This window comes from Petaurus breviceps, unplaced genomic scaffold (genome assembly GCF_028583685.1).
Source record: "Petaurus breviceps papuanus isolate PSGF00001 unplaced genomic scaffold, PetGlider_PUasm1.0 90686, whole genome shotgun sequence".
Lineage (NCBI taxonomy): Eukaryota > Metazoa > Chordata > Mammalia > Diprotodontia > Petauridae > Petaurus > Petaurus breviceps.
Window position 1 is genome coordinate 5943065 of NW_027187309.1, and position 25532 is coordinate 5968596.

General features: G+C 35.9%; 1 protein-coding gene across 1 annotated transcript in view; it reads right to left on the bottom strand.

The window, feature by feature from the left end:
• CSMD1 (CUB and Sushi multiple domains 1) overlaps positions 1-25532 on the bottom strand; it is a 2654573-nt gene that overhangs the window by 1090890 nt on the left and 1538151 nt on the right. Inside the window, exon 6 of the mRNA XM_069065406.1 lies at positions 16371-16483. Coding sequence (XP_068921507.1) covers positions 16371-16483 — 113 coding nt within the window. The remainder of the gene's footprint in view (positions 1-16370; positions 16484-25532) is intronic.

The following is a 25532-nucleotide window of genomic DNA, read 5'->3' on the forward strand; positions in this document are numbered from 1 at the left end:
TCTATTCTATTCTATTCTATTCTATTCTATTCTATTCTATTCTATTCCATTCTGCTCTATTCTACCTAAAGTCAAGGCCTGTCACTAGCATCTGTGTTACTATGGGCATATTACAACCTCCATGTGATGGAATCCTAATAAAGCTGCCCCCAGCCCCAATATTCTAACTTCATTACATGGCCCACTGTACCTACTTAGTCCTTTCTCCTGCCCCCCAATGTCCTAACTTCTTCATATATGCCTCACTGCTCATGGGAACAACAGGTCTGTCCCTGAACTCTTAGTTCCCACAGAAACAGCAGGTGTGTCCATGTGATAGGAACCTAGTTACTGCCTCTATCTAGTCACTGACCCCAGACCCATTCCCACAGAAACATGTGTATTCTTGTATTCAATCACAATTGCATCATCCATCTAGCCCAAGACAGGACCACAATATCTATCTGTCTCAACCAGACAGGATCACAATAGCTAGCCAATTGCAGGACAGAATGACCAGAATGTTTAAACCACTGAACCATAGATTGGACCCCTCCTCCATCACCTAGTCCCTTAAAAAACCCCTCCTGCCTTTTTAATATTCATGATTTCTGTTATGTAATAGCATTTTTACCCTATAAAAATCCATCTTGCTTTCTCTAAAGTTGCTGGTTCCTCTTAGAATAGCTTCCTTCATGAGAGACATCAATCTCAATAAATGCCTATATTTGGATTAGAGGTGGTCTCACTGAATTCTTTGAGACGGTTCCACCATAATACATCATGAAATCACAACAGTTTTTGATGTCTCTGGGTTTAAACCACAACACATGGGCCACAGGTTTCTCATTTGTAAAATGGGGTAATAATCAATTAACAAGAATTTATTAAGCACCAACTATATGTTAGGCTTTGGGGATTACAAACACAAAGGTGACAGTCCTATACCCAGAGATTTGTTATATAACACATTTTAATAGTCTTATTCATATTAGTAAATGTATGAATAGCAAAGCATATATAGAACTAACTTATCGTAGCAGCAAGCACCCCAGCGTCCCCAGGGTCGCTGCCACCACAGGTTCTTAGATCTGCTTTGATAAAGGAAAGCAACTCAAAATGGGTTAACAAGCTTACTTTAATCAGTCAAACATGTATCGGTTACCTAGTTCAGGGGAAAGAGGTCAGCACCCCAAACTTCAGAATATACAGACAGAATTATCAAGACAGAAACAGATCAAGTAGACAGATTTCAAACTGTGCAACCATTACATCCATACCCAATCAACATCTGGGTTTCAACATCTGGGTTTTTCAAAGCGGGAAGGGGGGTGGGGGTGGGGTGGGGTGGGCTCTCAACGGTGGCTTTCCAGAATCCAGATCAAATCACAGAATACTTCTCAAAGTGAGCCCCAAAACAAAGCTACACATCAGGGCTTATATAGCCTTCTCCTGGCTCAGAGAATGTAACAACCTTATTGACTCACCAGCCAATCAAGAAGTATCTACTGAAAAACAAGCCTCCCACCCCAGGCTCCAGGTGCACTTCAGCCTAGGGGCAGGGAACATTTTACAAATTTACATTCCCATTACACTTATTTCTGACCATTAGCTCAGTGCTTGACTCTTTGGGAATAACAAAGTCATGTTTTATTGACTGATGAAGAAAAAGAGTTTATGACTCAGTGGGCTTTAAAAAGATCTTTTTTTCTCTTTTTTGTTTAACATTGCATGTGGCATATAATTCCTCATGAGGGGATAGGCAGAAGGAAGGGAAAACTTCCCCTTAGCTATGTGGGAAATGGTCCCATGTTGCAGTTAGAGCAGCTGCTCCACTAGGTGAGTTGATTTTGGGCTTTGAGATTGAAACTGTCTTTTCTACTTTATGTTTCATTTGCTGAGTATAGTTGACTAAATAACAATCCTGAAATAGATGTGTCCAGTCTTGGAAATCACCTTTCATTTTTGGGAAATTTAGAAATGATGAGTTCTTAGTTAGAATTGACTGATGATATGGAAAGTTTCTATATTAGAAAGGATATTATCAACAGAGAAAGGAGATCAAGGCCTAGTCTTACTTGAGAAAGACATAGTTATAGAAGGAGTTGTTTGAACAATGCAGAGCCAAGGAGACAGAACAATGCTTATTAGCAGCTACAAATTGCTCCAAGTTACAATGTTTAAGTCTCAGTCCTGATATTGCATAGTTATTTCTTGTTGCTTAAGTTTGTCAATGAGTACTTCTGAGAGTTTCACATTAAGATTTTCTTTTATATGTAGGAAATAAATATCTTTGCCATATCTGAGTCATATTGTACATTGAGTTCTTTCCTTCTCTCTCCCTTTGGGGATACTATAGACAGGAGCCAAGTCAAAGATTTAAATAATTTTGTCTCAGGGCACAAAAGTGGGTTTGTAATGAGCCAAAAATGTATGAAAACAAGTCTGGCCCTTGTTTTAGGTGATTACTTGTGTGCGTGAGTCCAGAAAAGAGTGATCCCTTAATAAAGAGAGGGTGAACCACCCCAGTCCCTTGGGCCTTAGCATGTAATTATTAGTGTGGCAGGGATCTCATCCAGTGTCAAGAACTGACTCTAATAAATTCTGAGTGGTTAATCCATTTCTGGATTAATCCTAACATGTTTACAAGGCTTATCTAAATTTGTTTGTTCTCTTTGAACTAAATCTTCTTGTCTTATTACTGAGAGATTTCAGAGCTGCACTTGGATATATGTACCCTTTGGAAAAGTCCATTAGTAAATATTATGAGTGCTCTTTGTGCTGTAGGGAGCCAGAAGAAATTTTATGTCTAAATTTCCACTTAGATAACCCTATGTGCTAGAGGGAACCAAGTAGGAATTTGTATCAAGGACAGTTTGGTTTCTCACTTGACAGTTAAGGGGATGATTTCTCCTTTTGGCAGATCTAGGAGTTCATTTGAAACTAGAGTTTCTCCATATGAGGGGAAATTTATTTCTTTTTAGTCTTTTTTTTTATCCAACATTCAGTTATCTACACTCAAGGGAGGAATAACAAGCAGAAAAAAAGCAACTTCCTTCCTAAAAGTATTCAAACTTCATGCCTAGTATCAACTGCCCATGATCTCAAGGGTTGATGCTATATAACAGGTCAAGAGGTAGGGTAAAATTTTGTAGAGAGGGGGCACACAACTCAGTCCTGTCCTTTGACTATTTGACTATTTACATGGATTTCTCCTTAACAGTTATTCAGTCCACCAATCGCTGACATTTCTTCCATGAAGAGGTGAGTAGAAAGGCTTCTACATGGGAAAGGGGCAGCAGGTGGTTGTGACTACAGTCCCATCTGGTGTTGCTAGAGCAGCCTGAACTAGGGGAAATAACATCACATCAGTGAATATGCACTGCATACCATCCAATGAAGCCGCTTATAAGGCTGGTGGCTTCAGGGTCGCACCACCAGGGGCCTAAATTATGTTCCACACTCCCTTGCTATTTAAGTAATTGATAAAGTACCTGCATTACTTTCTGTTCCTTGCAGGGAAATTAAGCAGGTGTGGATAGCTATTGCTGTACAACCATCAGGGACATCCAACACCTGTGCATCTATTCCCTATCACCTGTTACACTTAAAAAAAAAAAAAGGTTCTGTTAGCCCAAAGGCATAAGACAATTTGGTCAATGTTATGGACCAATGTTAGAAATGGGGTTCTTAACAAATTTTGTGTCATGGATCCTCTTAGTAAGCCTGATAAAACTTTCAGACTCCTTGTCAGAATTTTTTTCAAATGAATGAAATAAAATACAAGGGTTTACAAAAGAAACCAATTATATTGAGCCATAATTAGCATAACAACAGCAATAATAATAATTTTACAGACCCGAGGTTAAAAACCCTTGGTATAAAGGATATATTTATTTGGGTGGGGTTGTCTTCCTAGTATTCTTCAAATTGTATTTATGAATCCTCTTTATGGTCCTACTGACGAGGAAAGCAGCAGAGTATTTGTCACTGCTTTGTTTTCTTGGAGACTATCTTTTAGTTTTTATTTTATATAATCCCTGAGGTTACTTCCAACTGTCAACTCCACAAGTTTATGATGACAAAATCACAGAATCTTATAGCTAGAAGGAACTTTAAAGCCTAACTAAATCAAACCATAACCAAGCCAGGAAATCCCTCTGCAACATACTTCAACAATTACTTAAAAAAATGTTTGATTGAAAGTCTCAATCCAGTCTTATAGAACCCACTATGTCTAGAGGCAGCCCATTTTCTTTCTTAATAGAAAGTTTTTCTTCTCATTGAGTCTAAAATTAGATCTCACAAGTTTCTACCCCACTGCCTTCTATTCTATTTCATCCTTTTTTAGGTTTCAAAGTTTTTGGGGTGTGTTGTTGTTGTGGAGATAATGAGATGTACTGGAAAACAATGGATTAGTAGTTAGGATACCAAGACTTCAGGTCTAACACTACCTAGTTGTATGAATTTAGGCCCATATCTTCTCCTGAGTATCAATTTCCTTTTATGCAAAGTAAGAGGTCTCAGACTATATTTGCTTTTAAGATGCCTTCCAGCTCTTCCAATCTAGGTATCTAAGGACAATTGGATCTCTGCCAATGGTGAATATCAGGGAAGATAACCTAGTAGTCTCTACTTAAGTCAGAACTAAAATCAAAATTTCTACAGGAAGCTTCCCCAACCCCTTTTTAATTCCAGTACCTTCCCTCCATTAAATTATCTCTTATCTTGTGTGTCTTTTTGTATCTCCAGAGCATAGTGGGCACTTAATAAATGTTTATTGATTGATTGACATGCCATTTATTCTTAACCATATGCCCCTTTAGGATTCCTTGAATTTACCTCTCTTCCATGAGGACACTCAAGAGACTTTCTATTTGGCTGACTACTCTAAAATGGAAGAGGGATATTTAATGAAAGTAAATAATATGAGGTCAGAGAACACTAGGGAATTTTTCCTTTACACTATGCAAAGTGCTTTGTAAGTTTTAAGCCCTTTTCACATACTCTTCTCCATTATACTGCTTGTAAATTTATTGTACAGTATTACATTCTTTGTAGGTTGAATCTATTCTTCCTGCCCTATTGTACTGTAAGTTTCATGATGATATCTTATTTCTATCTTCTCCAGAGCCTTGCACTTAATTTTTCATAAGGCTTACTACACGTGTTTATTGAGTGACTAACGTTAATGAATAAATTTGTTTCAACCAATATTTAATAAGAATCTACTTAGTGATATCAAAATCACTAAATGAATGGAAATGACAGTAGAGATAAGATAAAGCAATCAAATAGACCCCAAGGAATCAGAACACAGTTCTTTGGGATTAATCTCAACACTTGTATATTGGTCAACTGACATAAATGATGTTTCCCCTATTTCTCAACAAGTCTATCAGTCTATTGTAGGGGGTAAGCCAAGAAAGAAATTGGTACAGCCCTCCTAAATTTCTCTTCTATCTCCATTGTCAAGGGACTCACATCCCATGAAGAAATAAGAGGGATTTAAGGAATTCTTTCTTGGTTCTTCCAGGGCAACCCATTTATATTCTACTGCAAGAAAAAAATATTTGATGGTGTTTGCGATTTACATTATGTGGATATCTTCAGGGGACTGAATCTGAATGGCCAGTTCTGGTTCTCTGAGTGAACCTGAAAAGTCTAAAGTTCAGATCTTCAAACAGTGAAGCAGAGACTTCCTCTTCATTGTATGTTCTACTTACACTGTATGAGTTTTAGAGAAATTGCTAAAGATCATCAGCATGTACAGAATGTGCAAAATGAATAGTCAGCTTCTGGAGCATGTGCAAATACTAATTAAGTCACCACAATCAAACACATTCTAATAATTAATAAAAAAAATGAGCAACACATTTATGATGACATTTTAAAAGGGAGGAAAAAAAAGTCCCTATCTATTGAAGTGCTTGGATACTGTTACAGTGACAGTGGAATGTTCTTTTACATATAACTAACTGTTAGAGATTCCAAATGCAAGTATATATTTGATACCTACTTGAATATAGGAGAATGGAGTTTAAAAAAATTGGGGTTTTAATCAGACTCCTAAAGGTTATCCAGATTGATCCCTTCCTTTTACATAAGAGAAAACTAAAACCCAAAGTACTAACCTGAAGCACTAGTGCAAGTGGTTGAGATAAGCTTTGAACTCATGGCCCGTGATGGCACCTTTAGGTCACCTTCTATCATAGTGTGCTACCTCTTTGTGGATCTAGTCTTAGATTTTTCTTTAGATTTCATTCTTGATCTCCCATTATTGTCTCTTACTTTGACCCTCACAAAGTTGTTATCTCAGAATAAGTACTTAAATCTTCTGTCCCCACCTTTTTTATTCTCCCTCTGGATAAAGTGGGAGTGAGGTCAAATTTATTTGCATTACAGTGGACTAGCCAGACTCAAGAATCTAATTTTTAATTTCTTTGCTTCCTCAAATTGGTAAGGAAGGATGGATGAGGAGGTTTCCATAGTTGTAATGCTGTAGGAAAAAAATATGTCCCTTTATACCTCTAATCTTATCTCAACGCTTATTAGTTGGGCCACCTTCTACACTCTTTTAAAGGGGTAAAGTGAGAAATGAGCTAGAGGGGAGTAATTAGAAAAGAAGGGTCAAGCATGGGGATTTGGTATTATGCCTACTCTTAGATGTTCAATCCATCAATCAATCATGTGTTGTTTTTCTCTTTCCTTTTAGAAGAGCACCAATGACATCATCATAGGGTGACATCTTGACTCCTGAGTGAAGTAGATTTAAGGGAGGCAACCGTTGCACAAATTTGTCAGTTTCACTCTCTTCCAGAGTCAGTGGAGTCCAGTGGCAAGACAAAAGTCAGGATGATTGGCAATGGCCCAGGATGCAATGGATGACCTTGGCATCTTCAATATTTGACCAAGCTCTAAGCACTATACAGTGCCTGCTTTAGCCTCCTTCATAGCTGTTGGAACAAATTTCTCTCATCTGCCCATTCTGCGGGGGGAAGTCTTCACATGCTTGAGGCAGACACTCCCCTAACTTGCCAACAGATTTAAATCCCTCTTGGTTACTGGTTTAGCTCATCTGCTGAGAGGGTTTATAGGGTGTAGCCACTGCACCTCCTACAGCTTCTTGGAGCCACGAGGGAGAGCTGAGTGCCTTGTGGAAACCAAAGGTAGGAGAGCAGCTCTAAAAAGAGCCTGGCAAGTCTTCACATCAGACGTGCTAGTCCTTGAACACTCCATATACCTAACCAATCATTTGCAAGCATTATGAAGTAGCTGACATTAGCTAGGAGTTGGGAATAAGAAGACAAACATGAAATACTCTCTACCCTAAAGATTCTTATTTTTGTGGACTGTTTTGATTCAAAATAAATCTGCTAAATTCTTAATAACTCCCTACAAGTTGTAAGGGTTATCATCCACAACATCAGGCAAGGTACCTAAGGTGAAGAAATTACATAAACTTTAATTGCTAATGTATCTACACGTATACCCCCACCCCCAGACAACAGCTAGGGCACAGCATGTTCCCTGAGGAAAGACTGCTTGGGGCTAGGCTAGACATCTTCCACCTGTTCCAAAGCAGTCATTTTCATCTGTACTACCATAAGGCACTTTCCACCTCCTTCTTCCAGCCCAGTCTCTCAACTGTGAAAAACTGTTTTACAGTAGTGAGGTGAGAAGTGAGCTAGGTGGGAATAGTTAGAAGAGAAGGACCAGGATAGAGCTTTGGTATTATGCCCACTCTTAGATGGTCAATCAATCAATCAATCGTGTGTTGTTGTTTCTCTCTCCTTTTAGACGAGGACCAATGACATCACCATAGGGTGACATCTTGACTCCTGAGTGACGGAGATTTAAGGGAGGCAGCAGAGTTGTACAAATATGTCAGCTTCACTCTCTTCTAGAGTCATTGGAGTCTAGTGGCAAGACAAAAGTCAGGATTACTGGCAATGGCCCAGGATGCAATGGATCGCCTTGGCATTTTTAATGTTTGACCAAACTCTAAGCACTCCACATGTTTACATGGCCATGAAAAGCAACTAGTGGAGTTAATGTGATAGGGGCTTAGACACTGATTTGGACAATTAACAAGTTTCTGATTTGTTTCTTGATCTGGTTGTAATACATTAACCTCATTGAGAAGCAGTGTAGGTCAAGGCAAACATAAAGTGAGGTCTGCCTCTATGTTAGGTTGCCTACAAGTCCACTACTACAAAAATATATTTGTTGCTCTGATCAGAACTCAATGGCAAGAAGATGCTTGTGATCTAAAGCTAATGTGAGTAACAGAACCTACAGAAAGTGCCTAATAATGACTCTGGGAAAGCAAGCAAACAAAAAGTGAAGCAATTATAACAATTATTCAGAAGGTCAGAGATATCAGTTACTTTAAAAAGTTACTTAAAAAAAAACTTGAAAACTCTCCAGATAGAGAGTAAATAGATGTGGAATGTGTGTGTGTGTGTGTGTATATATATATATATATATACACATATACATCAAAAGAAAAACAAATTCTCATATTAACCATGTCATATATGATTATAAATACATTTCTTATGTGTGCATACACATAAAAATCTGACATGTATGTGCATACATATACATAAAACATGGTTGATATGAGTTTGTTTTGTTTGAGTATACTTGTTTTAATGAGTTTTATATATTTTAATACAATAGATTAGGCAAGAAGATCTGTAGGTCTGAATTTGGGTAGCAGTTGGGAGTGCCAACAAAAGTGGAATAGAAGTGAAAAAAATCAGAAACATTGTGAATACGTCATACATTTTGAATTAAAATGTTATATATAGAGTTTATTCAAAATATTTTAAAATGTATTTTACAGGGATGGCTAGGTGTCACAGTGAATAGAACACCAGCCCTGGAGTCAGGAGGACCTGAATTGAAATCTGGCCTCAGACACTTAACACTTAGTAGCTGCATGACCTTGGACAAGTCACTTAACCCCAATTGCCCTGCCTTCCTCCCTCCAAAAAAAAGTGTATTTTACAAGTATAAACTACATACAATACCTATAAATATGTGTTTAGTTCATAAAAAAACACGTTAATTCTTTGAGTGACTTTTGTGTCACTCAAAAAACAAAATTCAAGAGAAAATGAAAGAGCTTGGGAAGAAAGAAAATTTGAAGAGAAAACTATTGAAAATACAAATATAAAAAAGGAATTATTTATATAACCAAATAAAACATAAACAACATTTTAAAATGTCATCAACATCTCTGGAACTCAAACAGACCACATTCATAAAACAAAACAAAAACAAAAGTCTTAGAAATATATTATTCACTTACATCCCTGATCCCTCCTATTACAGGGGGGAATGTCAATAACATTTTGCATTTGTGAATTATAAAGCATTATACTCATTTTTCTTTGCAGTTAATTAGGCTCAGAACTTCCCAGTTAACACTGACTTCTCCCTTTCCCTATAATCAGTCACTGACCTTTTGAATTTTTTTTTTTTTACTATATTGTCTCTCACATCCAGGACCCTAAGATCAGAACTCTAGAGCTGGAAGGGACCTCAGTAATTATCTGATCCAGCCCCCTCATTTTACAGATGAGGAAACTGAGAAAGAGGGAGGTTAAGTGAACTGGCCAAGATCACACAAGTAGTAAATATCAGAAGTGGGATTTAAAACAGGATCTCTAAGCTCACAGTCAGTGTTCCTAACTTTCTAATCAGAATGCCATGTGTATTCATCTCTCTGCATCCAGTCTCACTGCCCTCAAATTCATGTTTAAATTAATCTTCCAAATGTATCATTCTGACATCATTGCTCTTGCTCAAATACCTTCAATGGCTTCCTACTACCTACTCAAATCCCAAGTTTGTATTAATTTCTTCATGCTTCAGCATTTGAAAATATCTATTATTTTATCAGTGAGCATACTCACTCCCCCTAAACAATAATTCTTCTGTTCCTTAATAGATAATATTCATGACTTGCATTAAAAAAAATTACTCAACAGCCAAACTTCTAATGATGAGCCTTTCTAAACTTAGGTAGGGCTCAGACAACAGACTACATTGGTTAATGCCAGGTAATTCTAGAAGCCTTTACAACTTGGCAAAACCTGATAGAATCTGAGAACCTTGAAACTATACTATTTAAATCTTCCCTTCCCAAAGATTTCTTAATTCTTTTCCTCTTGCTTGTGGTGGAACAACGAGACAACAAATATGCTGTGTAACATATGGTTTGTGGGGCTACAAGTACTCTAAAGTGGCTCTTGCAGACATTCTGGCTTAATAAACTGTCATTCAAGGACAACAAGAAGCCTATAATTTCACCTTTATCTCTCTAAGGTTTTTTCATGTACTTTATGATCTAGTGAACTGGAATATTTTCTATTTCTTCAATGAAGTGCTATATTTTCCTGCTTCCATACATTTTCTTGGAACATTCTTGCCACCTGAAACACTCTCATTCCTACTTCTACCTGTGAAAACTCTGGCCAATTTAAAGAGCTCCATGGTCAGGAGGGCTGGAGTTCAAATCTGGCCTCAGACACTTAACACTTACTAGCCATGTGACCTTGGGCAAGTCACTTAACCCCAATTGCCCTGCCTCCCTGCCTCCAAAAAGCAAAAAAAAACCCAGACAAACAAACAAAAAAAAAAAAACCAAAGAGCTCCATGCAGGAGACTCTTCCCTGAATCCCCTTTCACAAAAAAGACTAGCTTTTTTTTCCCCCTGGACTCCCATAGAAATGTCTATCTTTTGTGGTGCTCATCATGTTCTCCTTTGTGTTACTATACCTCATGTACCTGAATGTATAACCTGAAGAAGGAAGGAATTCATGTGACTAAAGCTCTGTCTTTATGGAAGCAACAACTAACTGGTGACATCCCCAAACCAGCGAGTTTTGTTGCAGAGAAATAGACTACCAGACACTAATGAATCTACATATCCAGTTACATTCAAAGTAGGATCATAGAGTCTAGAGGTGAGAGAACCAACCCCCTGGTTTTACAGATGAGGAAAGGTTAAGTAATTCACCCAACGTTATATAATTAACAAATGTCAGAGGTGGAATTTGAACCCAGGTCCTCTAATCCCACAGATCTTTATATCATGCTATTTCCCATTAGATCAAAATTGCTATATACCTTCATCTTACTAAGTGTATTCCTGCTTAACATGTTTCATGTAGTATTTATAATAATAATGGTGACATTTATAGAGAGATTTAAGGTGCCTTTAGCATTTGAGTTGCCAAAGTATAAAAAGAATACTAAATTTGTCTTCAAAGGACTTATCTCTAACGGTTTTATGGCCTCTGTGATCTTAAGCTAATCATTTCTCTTCTATGAACCTCAATCACCCCATCCATAAACCAAGAGCTTTGGATCAGATGATCTCTACTTCTATACTATATGATATTATAGCTACATAACACCTTTTCTGTAGTCACATTAGTTCACATTGTAAGGGGCTGAGCAAAAAAGAAAAGCAAAGAATTTCAGAGTTGAAAGGGACTTGTTGGTCAACTACTGTAATCTATAAAGTAATGGAGTTCTATCATCAATACATTTGACAAGTGGTTATTCAGCCTTTCCTTGGAGAACTCTGAGGAGTGTAAACCTACTGCCTCTCAAGGAAAGCCATTCCACTTTTGGATGACTATTGGTTAGTAAGATTTTCCTAACATCAAACTTAAACTGACCTCTTTAGCTTCCATCAATTTTTTTAAAAAGGAAAATATTCTGCCTGAAAGAGGGCAAATTTATTTTTAAGCCTTAACTCCATAAGAAATTTTCTCCCTTAATATCTATAAAGAACTCTATAAAGGGACCCTATTAGAAAAAAAAATCATGAACTATTTTCGTAGTTTAAGGTCATGGAAAGAATGTTGAATGTAGGATCTGGACAGACCTGGCTTCACATACCACATAAAACACTAAATAGTTGAATTAGCATTGATGGACAAATCTAGGCACCTAGGTGGTGTGGTGGATAGTGTATTAATCAGGGAGACCTACATTCAAAATGAGCCTCAGAAATTTACTAGCTATATGATCTTGCAAAAGTCACTTGATTTCTCTATGCTTTAGCTTCCTCATTTGTAAAATGGGAAAAATAGCAGCTCCTACCTTCCAGGGTTCTTTTGAGGATAAAATGAGATAGTATTTGTGAAGTCCTTAGTATAGTGCTTGGTACATAGTAAACACCATGTCAATGCTAAGTATTAAATCATTTGACATCTCTGAGACTCAGTTTCCTCCTTTTTAAAGGAGACTGGAGGAATTTAATCCTTTATAAAGTGGTTGAGGATTAAATGAGGCAATATACATGTGTGTATATATACGAATATATATATATATATAGATGATATAGATGAGTTTTGCAATGTCAAATATTTTTAATTAAAGAAAGTTTGGTTTTTTTAGACACCTTCTGTACTTATATATAATCATATTTGGATATCTCTATACATATACCCACCATACATACCCTGCACTTGAACTCTCCCTTTTGTATAAAAAAAAGGTTATAAACATTAGTATTGTCATTGTTTTTAGCCCTAAGCCATAAACTAGTTGTGGAAACTTGAAGTAATCTTCTGATTCTGTCTTGTTGATTATGAAATTTTTTCTGTGTGTGTATGTGTGTTCCCAGGCCTGTGGTTTCATTAATATTAGGAAATCTTCATGAGGAAACTCCCTCTACTAATGCAGATCAGGAAATATTCTATAATTTACAGTTTTAAAGAGATGCCTGGGGCAATTGAAAGTGATATTGAGAGATTAAGGGACTTTCCCAAGGTCATATAACTATTCAGAGGCTAAATTTGGATTCATACAGGTCTTTCTGACTGAGATTGTCTTTTTCTGAAGTAATACCAAGTTGCTTCTCATACCCATTATACTAAAGACATAAAATCTCTCTATGACAAAGACATTAAAAAATTACACATAAAGATATTTCCAAGCCCTGACTTCCAGCATAGGATAAAAGATGTGGAGCTGAAAGGGATTTTAAGATTATTTATTCCAGCCTCCTTATTTCACAAAGGAGAAAACTGAGGCCCAGAATGTTTATCTCCTAGTCATTGTAGAGTTGATGGAATATAAGATCTTCCCTATCCCCTAATAGGCCTATGTGACCACATTTACTCCTCTTTCCCTTGGAGCATGGGTTGTTTCCCAAGTCTAAAGTTATACAGGTTTTTCAATCATGGAGGTCTTGCTGCTTTGAACTTCAGCTGAGTTCACAGCTGTGACACTCCCTGAGTCAAATAGAGTACATCAGGTAATTCTGGGAGATTTATATGGGGGGACTAACTTGCCTAAGGAGAAGCTTATTTAGGGAGTAGTTTGCTTGGGGGAGGCTTGCTTGCAGAAAGACTTTCACACCTGTTGACATTGGGCTAGTTAGGCACTGAGTCATGTGAGTTCATGCCTTCCGGCATCCCCTCAGTTTCTAATTCTTTGACACCACAAAAAGAGCTGCTATAAATCTGTTTGTACATGTGGATCCTTTCCCCCTTTTTATGCTCTCTTTGGGAATCACAGTTTGATTGCCCTTTGGGCAAAATTCCAAATTGCTCTCTAGAATGGTTGGATCAGTTCACAACTCCACCAACAATACATTAGTAGGAACTTATTTTCTAATACAGAAAGACAATACTTATAAGTGAGCTAGAGCTGGAAAGGAGGTGGAGTGTGAGGGTATGTGTACTGCAAAGTATTTTGGAAATGGCAGGAACCTGGTTCCAGGCAAAATAAACTGCAAGCTCACTTATGAAAGGCAATGGTTTTAGGGGCAGAGTCTGACTTCTTGGTGGTAGGAGGCAGGCTAGAGTTGACATGGTAGAATTTGGAAATGGTGACCAGATGTAATTTATTGTCAGGCTAATTTAATTCCAATTATATGAAACAAGAGAATTCAAGATATGAGGCAATCATTTTTGGTTTCCTTGGTATAGTATGTTTTTTGTTGTTGTTCAGTCATGTCCTATTCTTTGTGATCCCATGGACCACAGAATGCCAGGCCCTTTTATTTTTTTACAGTCTCTCGAAGTCTATCCAAGTTCATGTTCATTTTTTCTATTACATTATCTATCCCTCTCATCCTCTGCTGATCCCTTTTCTTTTTGCCTTCAGTTTTTCCCCACATCAGTATCCTTTCCAAAGAGCCCCATCTACTCCTTATATAACAAATGTGTTTCAGTTTCAGTATTTGACTTTCCAGTCAATAGTCTGAGCTGATTTCTTTTTGTATTGACTGATTTGATCTTCTTGCCCTCCAAGGGACTCTAAAAACTATTCTTCAGCACCACAATTCAAAAGCATGGATTTTGTAGCACTCATCTTTCTATACAGTTCAACTTTCACAGCCATACATTGCTACTGGAATAACCATAGCTTTGACCATATGGACCTTTGTTGGCAAGGCGATATTTCTGCTTTTTCATAAGCTGTCTAGGTTTGTTATAGCTTTTCTTTAAAGGAGCAAGTGTCTTTTAATTTCATGTTTATGGTCACCATCTGTAGTGATCTTTAAGCCCAAGAATATATAATCTGACAGTGCTTCCATTTCTTCTCCTATATTGCCATGAAGTAATGAAATCAGCTGTCAAGATCTTAAGTTGTTTTTTTTTATGTTAAGCTTCAAGCCAGCTTTCACTCTCATCAAGAGGCTTCTTAATTTATCCTCACTTCTGTCATCAGAATAGTATTATCTGTATCTGAGATTGTTGTCCATGTTCAGTTCTAACTGTTGCTTCTTGGCCTGAATACAAGTTACTCAAGAGACAAGTACGATGATTGGGTATTCCTATTTCTTTGAGGACTTTCTATATTTTGTTGTGATCCATAGAGTCAAAGGCTTTAGTGTAGTAAATGAAACAGAAGTAGATGTTTTTCTGGAACTCCCTTGTGTTCTCCATAATTCAGCAAATGTTGGCAATTTGGTCTCTAGTTCTTCTGCCTCTTTGAAAACTAGCCTTCTCTTCTGATAATTATTAGTTTAAATATTTCTAAAGCCTAGCTTGCAAAATCTTAAGCATAACCTTTCTGGGGTTTGGAATAAGTGAATTTTTCAGTAATTTAAACATTCCTTTGCATTGCCCTTCTTTAGGATTTGGATATAAACTAATCTTTTCCAATCCAGTGGCCACTGTTGAGTTTTCCAAATTTGCTGGCATATTGAATGCAGCACTTTAACAGTATCCTTTTAGGATTTAAAATAGCTCAGCTGGAATTCCATCATCTTCACTAGCCTTATTGTTATCAATGCTTGCTAACTAAGGCCAATTTGACTTCATTCTCTAGGATGTCTGGCTCTAGATCAGTAACCACACCATGCTGAGGTTAAGATTTTTCTTGTATAGTTCTTTTGTGTATTCTTGCCACCTCTTCTTAATCTCTTCTGTTTCTATCCAGTCCCTATCATTTTTGTCTTTTATCATTCCCATTTTTTAAACATTCCCTGGATATCTTTAATTTTCTTGAAGAGATCTCTTGTCTTTTCCGTGCTATTGCTTTCTTTTGTTTCTCTAACTTCAAGAAAACCTTATCTCTCCTCGCTATACTCTGGAATGCTATAATTCAGTTGCCTCTTTCTTTCCTTTTCTCCTTTCCCTTTCCTTCTTTCCTCAGCTATTTGTGAAGCCTTATCAGACAGACATTTTTCTTTCTTGCTCTTCAGAATTTTTTTTAATGCTTCCTATACATTATTGTCAACTTCTGTCCATAGTTCTTCAGGTAGTCTTCTACCAGATCTAATCCCTTAAATCTATTCATCACCTCCACTTCAAACTGACAAGGGATATATTTAGCTCATATCTATATGGACTGGTGGTTTTTTCTACTTCAATATAAGTATGAATTTCATAGTAAGAAGCTCATTATCTGATCCATAGTCAGCTCCAGGTCTTGTTTTAACTGACTGCATAGAATTTTTCCATCTTTGGCTGCAAGTTATAATTAATCTGATTTGATGCTAACCATCTGGTGATAACCATGTGTAGAGTTGACTTTTGGGTTATTGAAAAGAGTGTTTGCTATGACCAGTGAGCTATCTTGACAAAATTCTATTATGGTTTGCTACCCACATGAGAATAAAAATATTGAACATTCATTATATTGTGCTTATTGACTTATAAACTACTTCACTTGGAAACTCTGAAAATGTTACCTATTTTGCCAGACTTTTCCTTTCTAATATCTACTAAATGAAATATCAGTGAAGCAATTAGTTACTGGTTATAGACCTAAGAAGTACCTTAAATTCCCAAAAGGACAGTTGAAATTCCAATGGGGCTACTACCCCCTTGCTCCCCTGCATCTTCAGCAACAAGGGAGAATCTAAGATGTCCTTGGCTATTTCACTTCTCAGACTGGAGAATTCTTACCTTGGAACTGGGCATTAAATCCTTTTCGTCGATGGTTACTGTCAGATGTGAAATGGAGTCTTAACCAGTTCTTGCTACTGATAACAGGAGAAGGAAGATTCATGCCAGTTAGCCTAGGAAAACAGAGAAAAAGATCCAATTTGAAAATTAGGCAAGGGAATCTTCCTATATCTACCTAACTTCTAGAGCTGGAATATCAATACTTCTCAGATATGAGATCAATTAGACAAAAATAGTAGACACAACCTGGATTACAAAAGGAGATTCTTGCTTTTGTTTTTGTTTTTGTTTTTAAAGCAATTGGGGTTAAGTAACTTGCTCAAGGTTACACTGCCAGTTATTTCTGGGTGTGGTGCTAAGTATCTGAGCCCAGATTCCACCTCGGGTCATCCTGACTCTGGGGCTGGTACTCTTACTGGCTGTGCTACCTGGCCTCCCCTCTTGCTTATTTTATAGGTTGGACTAAATAACCTCTGAGATTCAAAGGGATAATTCTTGTTGTTTTTACTTTAAGAATGGGTCATTCTTTGCAACTAAAAGGAAACTGAAATTTTTCCAAGTTTTTTTTCTTATTCATAGCTCTCCCCCCATAAATATTAGTTTTTCTGCTTTACCAGATACATTTTTATTAGTACCTAAATAAATGAGGACATTCAATTTCATCACCTGTCAAAGATAGAGGATAGTTTTCACTGGGACCTCTGGCACCAGAATATATTCTAAGGAGATTCCATAAAGGACTAAAGAAGCAAACAAATAAAAGTAACAAATGTACCCCCTCACAACAGCATATATACAGGAATAGCACAAAAAAGGCACAACTAAGCCTTTTAAAGTCAGAAATCTCAGGAGTTCTGCTCTAGTTTATTTTTGTAATCTGAGGAGGCAAACAACTCTTATCAAGTCCCAAGTAAAGATTGGAGATGGCCTATCAGCTCTAGACTTAGGAAAATTTCAATTAAAATCTGATCTTAGGCATTTAGTGACTCTATTTAATGACTGGGAAAGTCATTTGATTTCTCTCATATTGATTTTCCTAATCTGTTTTTCTAGGTTGCTAGGTGACTCAGTGGAGTTCAGAAAACTTGAATTTATAGCTGGTCTTAGATACTTATTAGGTGCGTGACCCTGGGCAAGTCACTTAACCTCTGTTTGACTTAATCCATCAGAGAAGGAAATGGTAAACCACTCCAGTATCTTTATGAAGAAAACCCTTTGGACAATATGGTCCATGGGGGTCACAAAGAGTTGGGAATGACTGAATGACTAAACAACAACAACAAGCTAGTAAGATTAGATATTCCACACTCTTACTTTCTGGTAAGAGGTCTTTTTCAGGGCAGCTAGGTAGTGCAATGGATAGAATGCTAGGCCTGGAGTCAGGAAGATTCATCTTTCTGAGTTCAAATCTGGCCTTAGACACTTACTATGACCTTGGGCAAGTCATATAACCCTGTTTGCCTCAGTTTCTTCATTTGTAAAATGATCTGGAAGAGGAAATGCCAAATCATTCCAATATCTTTACCAAGAAAACCCCAAATATTGTCACAAAGAATCAGACACAACTGAAAATGACTGAACAACACAAAATGGGTATAAGGCTAGCCCCAAGGTGTTATGAAGACCAGATAAAATAACATATATGAAAAGCTTTGCAAATCTTAAATTGCCTTATAAATGCTAGTTGTTGTTGTTAGTAATAATAATAAAAAATAATATTAATAATAATACACCAAAATTGTGGAAAGAACATTAGATTTATTATTACCCTGACTTGGCTTTGGTTCCAGTTCTAGTACTAAAATAATATGTGACCATGGAAAATACACTCCTGCCCTTTGGGCCTCAGTCTCTCTATCTATAAAATGAGAAACTTCCGTTAGATGATCTTTAAGGCCCTTTAAAACTCTAAAAATATTCTGGTGGGACAACTGAGAGTTTATAATTATTTTTGTTTAATCTCTATAGCTTTTTTCAGTCATATCTTGAAATCTTATTTGAATGCATAGTGTTTGTTGTCAAAATAAATATATAAAGGAATGAATGAATAGTAAAGAAACAAATAAGTTCCCCTATCTATAGGCTATCCCGTGGAACTGCAACAATGAACTAAATATGCAGTGAAGCTTTCTGGCATCGGGAATATTCAATTTTAGCATTTGGTAAAAAAAAATTGTATAACATCGATTTAAGTTTGAAAGATAAGCCTTGACTGCAACATATTATAACAGTTTATGTCGTTGCTCAAAATAATCTTGTGTTTAAGAAAATACTTCACACAGGTCTGCCTCATTCAGAAAGATTCAAGTGTTTCTGACTTAGGACAGTCACACATAACTGGCTCCTAAACATATGTAATCCTTCCTATCTTTTATTTGAAGGGCTTTTGTTTCCCAGGGAGATTTCGTTACAGATTCTATAGATAAAGGTTATATCCCTGTTTGCCCAACACTGAGGTTATCCAAGTCAATATTGGATTTTCAAACACACAGTCTTGCCAGCCTATATTTAGAGTATGAGTTTACAAAATTAAATTCCTACCATTTTCTTTCATTTTATTAATCTCTACAGTCAGAGCAGATATATTTTCCATGATTCATTTTGGGTTCTCACAAACTATACAAAGTTGTGTTTTCTCTTTATTTTACCAAGTTAAGCAAATAACTTCTCTGTCTCACTCCCTTCAAATCTCCCTAAATCCCTGGGAGAGTTGAGGGCAAATTATACAGCAATGTTGATAAACTTCAGTAGGAAACTGGGGAGCAGGAGAGAGGGGCAGAAATAAGGGAAAGGGGGAATTGTAATACGATCAAATCTAAAACTATGAAGATTAGGAACAGTATTTGATTAGACTCAAAGTAATTCCAAATAAGGAAATGCAAAAAATAAATAAATAAGTAAATTAACATGACAGGTAGAGAATTTGTTTTGTGTAGCAAACCTGTTTTGGAGGCATGTATTGTTTGATTTGACAGATTTAGCCATTAAAAGATTTTATGTAGCACAATACTGGGTAAAAGAATGCTACAGCAGCATATAGGAACAATGTCATGAATGGACACATTTGTCCTTTTGTGACATTATAATCAGTCGAGCTACAGTACTTCAGTGTGATGTGGTTACAATACATAAGGGCATTTGCAGTGAAACAAAACTAGCCAGAGAATTTAGGTGGTACAATAGTTAGAGTTCTGGGCTTAGAATAAGCAAGACCTTAGTTCACATTTGGTCTCAGGTACTTATTAGGGATTGTGGTCTTGAGAAAGTCATTTAATCTTTGTTTGACTCAGTTTCCTCAACCATTAAATAAAGATAATATAGCACCTATCTCCCAGGGTTGTTATAAGAATTAAATAATTTTTATAAAGTTATTGTTTATTAATAATAATTATTGGCTTTTTATTACTGTTAATTATTACTGTATAAATTTACTACTATTACAATTAGCTAGTATTTATATAGCATTTTAAGGTTTGCAAGTTGCTTTTAAAAGATTATTTCACTTTATCTTCACAATAACTCTAGGAGTTAGATTATTGTCATTTTATGTATAAGGATGTTGGTAACTTCTCCACCATGCTCTGTGCTATAGCTATCCTTCTCTGATAACGACTCTTTCCAAGTAGAAGGAAGACATGTTCTGTTTGGAATTAACACTTCCCACCCCCCAAGCATGTATGAAGCCCATCAGGTAATACCATGGCCCCAGAAGTAACTCTAGATGTCTTGGAATGTTTGCAGCATGTATGATGAGAGGATGTGAACAAACTCTTGTAAGAGAAATGGGATGTTGTAGTATTAGGGAATGGGAAGGAAAAGAAAAGGAAAATGAATGTGGCTCCAGGAGGGAACTCCATAGATGAGTTGAATTCCTGCTATTAATGAACAGGAGATTTTCCTTCTTGTGTGGGGAAGTAACAGCTACAGATATCCTCCCAGCTGTGATTCCCATCTTGAAAAGTCACAGTTAAAAACTTTAAGCACTTCACATATCCATTGCTAGGGTGAAATAGCTTTTAATCCCTGAGGCTTCTGGGCTTAATTGCTAAATACTCTATGATGGTCTATGTAGAATGTTCTAAAGTTCCTAGACCATCTCAGGGGAACTGATTTAAGTCATTTGCTTAAGTCAGGGACAATGTTATTGACACCCATGTCTAGTCAAGAAGTCATCAAAGTTTTTTTTTTTTAGAATGGTGGATAACATATACAGGCTTATTCCTATCTCATATCTGAAAATAACAACTAGTATCATATATACTTTGTTGGGTATTTAGCGTCTTTATCCCACTGTGCATTACACACACACACACACACACACTATTATTTTGCACCATCTAAGATGTATGCTTGTGCTCACCTAGATATTTAGAACAAAGAGGTGAAGACTTCATTGATGTACGGGACTGTAGATAGCTGGATATAAGCCCAATTGGGAGTTAGCATGAACACATGCAATTTAGGATTAGTTAAAGCCTTGGAGAACAACTAATTAATGTAATAATAGTAATAGCAATAATATTATAATAGCATAATAGTTTATTGTAATTCTATATTATGATAATTAGTATAAATATTAAGTTTAATAATAATAATTAACATTTATATAGTATTTATTGTGTACCAGGCACTCTTCTGAGTCCACACAATGATGATGTAATTTGATCCTCACAAGAACCTGGGAAGTGAGTGCTTTTATATCTGCATTTTATAGATTAGAAAACTGAGGCAAATAAATGAAATAATCTCTTTGGTCCTTTTATAAGAAACTAAGAAAGAAAAGAGAGATGATTTATGTGACTTGCCCAGGGTCACATTTTAGATACTAGTAAGTATCTGAGGTCACATTTGAACTCAGGTCTTCCTGACTCCAGACCTAGTGTTCCGTATGGCAAACTTTTCTTTTGGTAGGACTTTAGGGTGGTTGTGATTGAATTTAGGGGGACTCCTTGGTCCTGATCTTTTGGCCAAAAAGGTTGATGACTTCCCTTTGCTGGCTTGATAAGTGTGTTATATAGCACAAAGTTTATTTGAGGGCTATGAGCAGAGGCATGATGGCTGCTGCTTAAATTCCTCCTTGTCCTTTTTCTTCAGTCTTCCATTACTTGATTCAAATCTTGTGGGAAATGTGCCAGATAGTTAATTTTTCCCTAATCATGTACTGTGAATCAATACACAGACCTTTACCCTTTTCTAGGTCACTACTGAATGCTGATACAACAGCATAGGGAATGCAGAGTGAGTGGACTAAAAAAAAAAAAAAGAATGTGTGGTTTTTTTCATTTTACTGATTTATAATGCCACGTTGATAAGCCTCAAGGGAAGTGGAATCAAGAAGACTTACATCATACCTTCCTTGTGCATTTAGACAGTTGTGGTTTTGGAAATGGAAGGTAAGAGTGCTTGTTGCTTTATTTTTCTTTCTTAGTTTACATTCCATTTTAAGTAAATGTTCTTTTGTATTACTATGACTTCACATGATGAATCCTGCATAGTTGGGAAGGTTCATAGAAAAATGAGAGCTCATGAACAGTGGTTGAATATGTAGTAAACTTGATCACATTCAATGAACTTGGACTTAACCTGTACTACTGTACAATAATTTTGCAATAAACTGGGTCTTAGTTCATATTTGTTTATAAGTTTCATATTGGTGCATAATCTAATAAGTAATTAAAGAATATACACTAATGTATACTTTAGTTTTTTTTTTCTCTACCAGAGAGGATCTGTTTTAGTAAAGTATAGAAATTATTTTTGAAACTGTCAAATTTAAAAATATTAATTTATTACTTGAATTAAAACTAGATTAGGTATAATAATCTCTTCTGCTTTCTCTCCCAAATCTTTTTTTTTTTTGTCTTTTTGGGAGGAGGTAGGACAATTGGGGTTAAGTGACTTGCCCAAGGTCACATAACTAGTAAGTGTTAAGTGTCTGAGTTCGGATTTGAATGCAGCTTCTCCCGACTCCAGTACCCCCCCAAATCTTTACTCCAAAAAAAAATTGTGAGCTATATTTGTATCTTCAAAATTCATTCCTGTACTTCCCAGAATTACTTGAAAATCATATTATCCTAACTAGTTTAGTATTTTTTTATAGAAATTACTTGATACAGAAAAATTATGATCCCCAAAATTCAGTCTAATCTACACTTCTACCCCAAACCTCTTGCCAATATTCCTTTTGAAGCTATTTTTGCAGGAATTTTCCTAAAAGCATTGTTGTAAGTATCATGAATTTACCTAAACCTCTGCATAGAAACAGATTTTTCTTTACTGGAAAGAAAATATCCAGTAATCCATTGTAAACTCTGGATTAAATGTAATATTCACGAAGCATGGTATACATTTCATTTGACCTTCAAGAAAGAATCAATTAAGATATCAAATGCTAGCCACAAGTCATGAAAAGTTTTCCATAAGAATTTGATTAAATTATCAAAAAAAAATATAATTGCAGTTAAAAAATATTTTTTTTTTTCTGATTCAGGTCAACAAAATGATTTTTTATATTCATGAATTTTTCAAAATACGAAGACAAGGGGAGGCTAGGAGGTGCAGTGAATAGAGCACTGGCCCTGGAGTCAGGAAGATCTGAGTTCAAATTTGGCCTCAGACTCTTACTTATTAGCTGTGTGACCTTGGGCATATCACTTAACCCCAATCACTCTGCCTCCCCCCTTCAAAAAAAAAAAAAGCAAAATACTAAGACAATATAATTTCTTTAACTTGCTTATCTTATTTTTAATAGAATGGCAATAGAACTTTCAGGAAAAACACTTTTCTACTGATATTCAAGAGTTTTGATGTTGATTAAATCACATATTCTTAGCACCTCAAAGATGTCATTAAGTAAAAATAATGGGTATTTTACTTTACATTTAAACTAAAATTCTCCAAAGTACATTTGTGTAGAAGATTGATCTTATAATTAATAATTATGATTTGTAAAACTGCATTATAAAATTATTTTAAAAAGATAAAAATCTACAAAAATATTACTGGTATTACATAGTGGGCTTGACCATTTTCAGTAATAATTGACTATTCAATGTAATGCAACAATCTGTTTGGTCCATTTATAAATAAAATCCTGAGATTCAAAATAGAGATGAGTTCATATGGGATTTTTTTTTTCACTTTGAAAAGACTTTCTGCAAGGATATTTGGGAGAATGAAGTTATCATTTTCATTATCACCAAAACAATATATCTTAGAGGAAAAAAAAGGGGGGGTACCACTCTGGCCTTCAGTTTATAAAATGAGGAAACTGGATTAAATGTTTTCCAAAGTCCCTTCCAGTTCTAGCATAATATGTTCATATCATTCATTTAGATAACTTGAAGAAAACATTGAGAGTCAAGTTATCAAGACAATTGCCTAAAATGTGTTTAAGGAGAAATGCCAGTAAAATTTGAATGAGCTGTGTTTGGGATTTTCTCTGAAATGAAGCCAAACTTATTAGCCTATTTGTTTGAAAATCACTATATAAATTTTGGAAGTAATGTATAAAAAGAAAAAAAAAAGCAAAAAACTTCTGTAATTGAAATGGCCAACTGAGGGGGATAAAAGCTTTAATACTCTCAGTGAAAGGATTCAAGGTATTTTTTTTTTTTTGTCTCTGAGGAAAAGTAAGTAACTTTCAAGAGTTTGATATTTGCTCCTTCAAAGTTCTTTATTATTTGTCAATTCAGGGAGAAAGTCATAATGACTCTAATTTGTGTCCTAGCCTTCTTGTAAAAAAGTTATCCAGGTGATTTACAATGTGTTACTTCCTTTATGTCATTTGGGGGTGGGCGTTGATTTTCAATCTTCAAGTCAAACAAAATACTTTTGCTATTTGCTACCTATGATTGCATATTCCCCATACTTTCAGGTAAGTGAACTTTCTGAGTCAGGCAAAAACATCTGTTGAGTTTGTACTAGTATACTCAGTCTTAATTTTAGACAGTATGAAATTATAAATAAGAAAAGCAAATCCTGCTCTAAAAGGAACTTAAATTTTAATGGGGACATGCAGAAATGAGAAAAGAATATAATTTAAACACTGTCAAAAGATCAACAATAACAAAATTTTACTGCTTTAGAGTTCTCTGTTTTAGTAATTCCTTTTATTAGATTTCAATTTTACTATCTTCCCTCTGTTTTTCCTAATGATAGAGAATTAGTTATACCTCCCAGATATGCCTTTTTGTCATCTCTGCCTCCTGGCTTCCCTGGCTTCTTTTAAATCTCAGTTAAAATCCCACATTCTATAGAAAGCCTTTGCCAGTTCCTCTTAATTCTAATGCCTTCCCTCTGTTAATCATCCCCAGTTGATCCTGCCTAGAGTTTGTTATGTTTATAGAATAGCTGTTCACATGTCGTCTCCCCCATTAAATTGTACGCTACTTGAGAACAGGCACTGACTACCTTTTGTCTTTCTTTGTGTCCTTAGCAAGTAACAAAATATCAGCACATTGTAGGCACTTAATGTGTATTTATTGACTTACTGACTCAGAGGATAGGGATTAGGCCTGTGATTTTTATGGCATAAGAAAGGAATGAGGAAATTCCTTCTAGCAAAGCAAGCTGGCATTTTCTCTGCAATTTATAGTCAGAGAGAGTTGCTAGAACACTGAGAGGTTAATTGACTTACCTATGATTACCTAGTCAGTACTTGTATGAGGTTGGATTGAACCTACTCTTTCTAGCTTTGTTGTCCATCCTCTATCTACTAATCCAAGCTCCCCTTCTTTTGTACAATGGCAGAAATATTAGATCACTGTCTTCTCTCTAAAGACAATTAATGCTAATTTATCAGTTACTCAAAGATCTAATTTTCATAGCTGTAATTAGTGTCAGGGCTCCAAAGAGTAACAGCGGTCTAGAAGACAGTTTTGAAATTACAAAGTATAGAAAAGACTTTTGATCAAACACTGGACTTATTAGCCATTTAAACATAATGATCCTCAAATACAAATTAAATGAAGTCTACCTTCTTTGCCCTTTTGTTACATATTCCCCTCCCCAGTCTCTTAGAGTTAGCACAGGCCCCTCCTCTGCTTTCACTTTTGGCTGGGGGCATTTAACATTCCTTATGAAGAAGGGTTGACTGACTGCTTTTTAGACTGGGTATATATATATATATATATATATATATATATATATATATATATATAT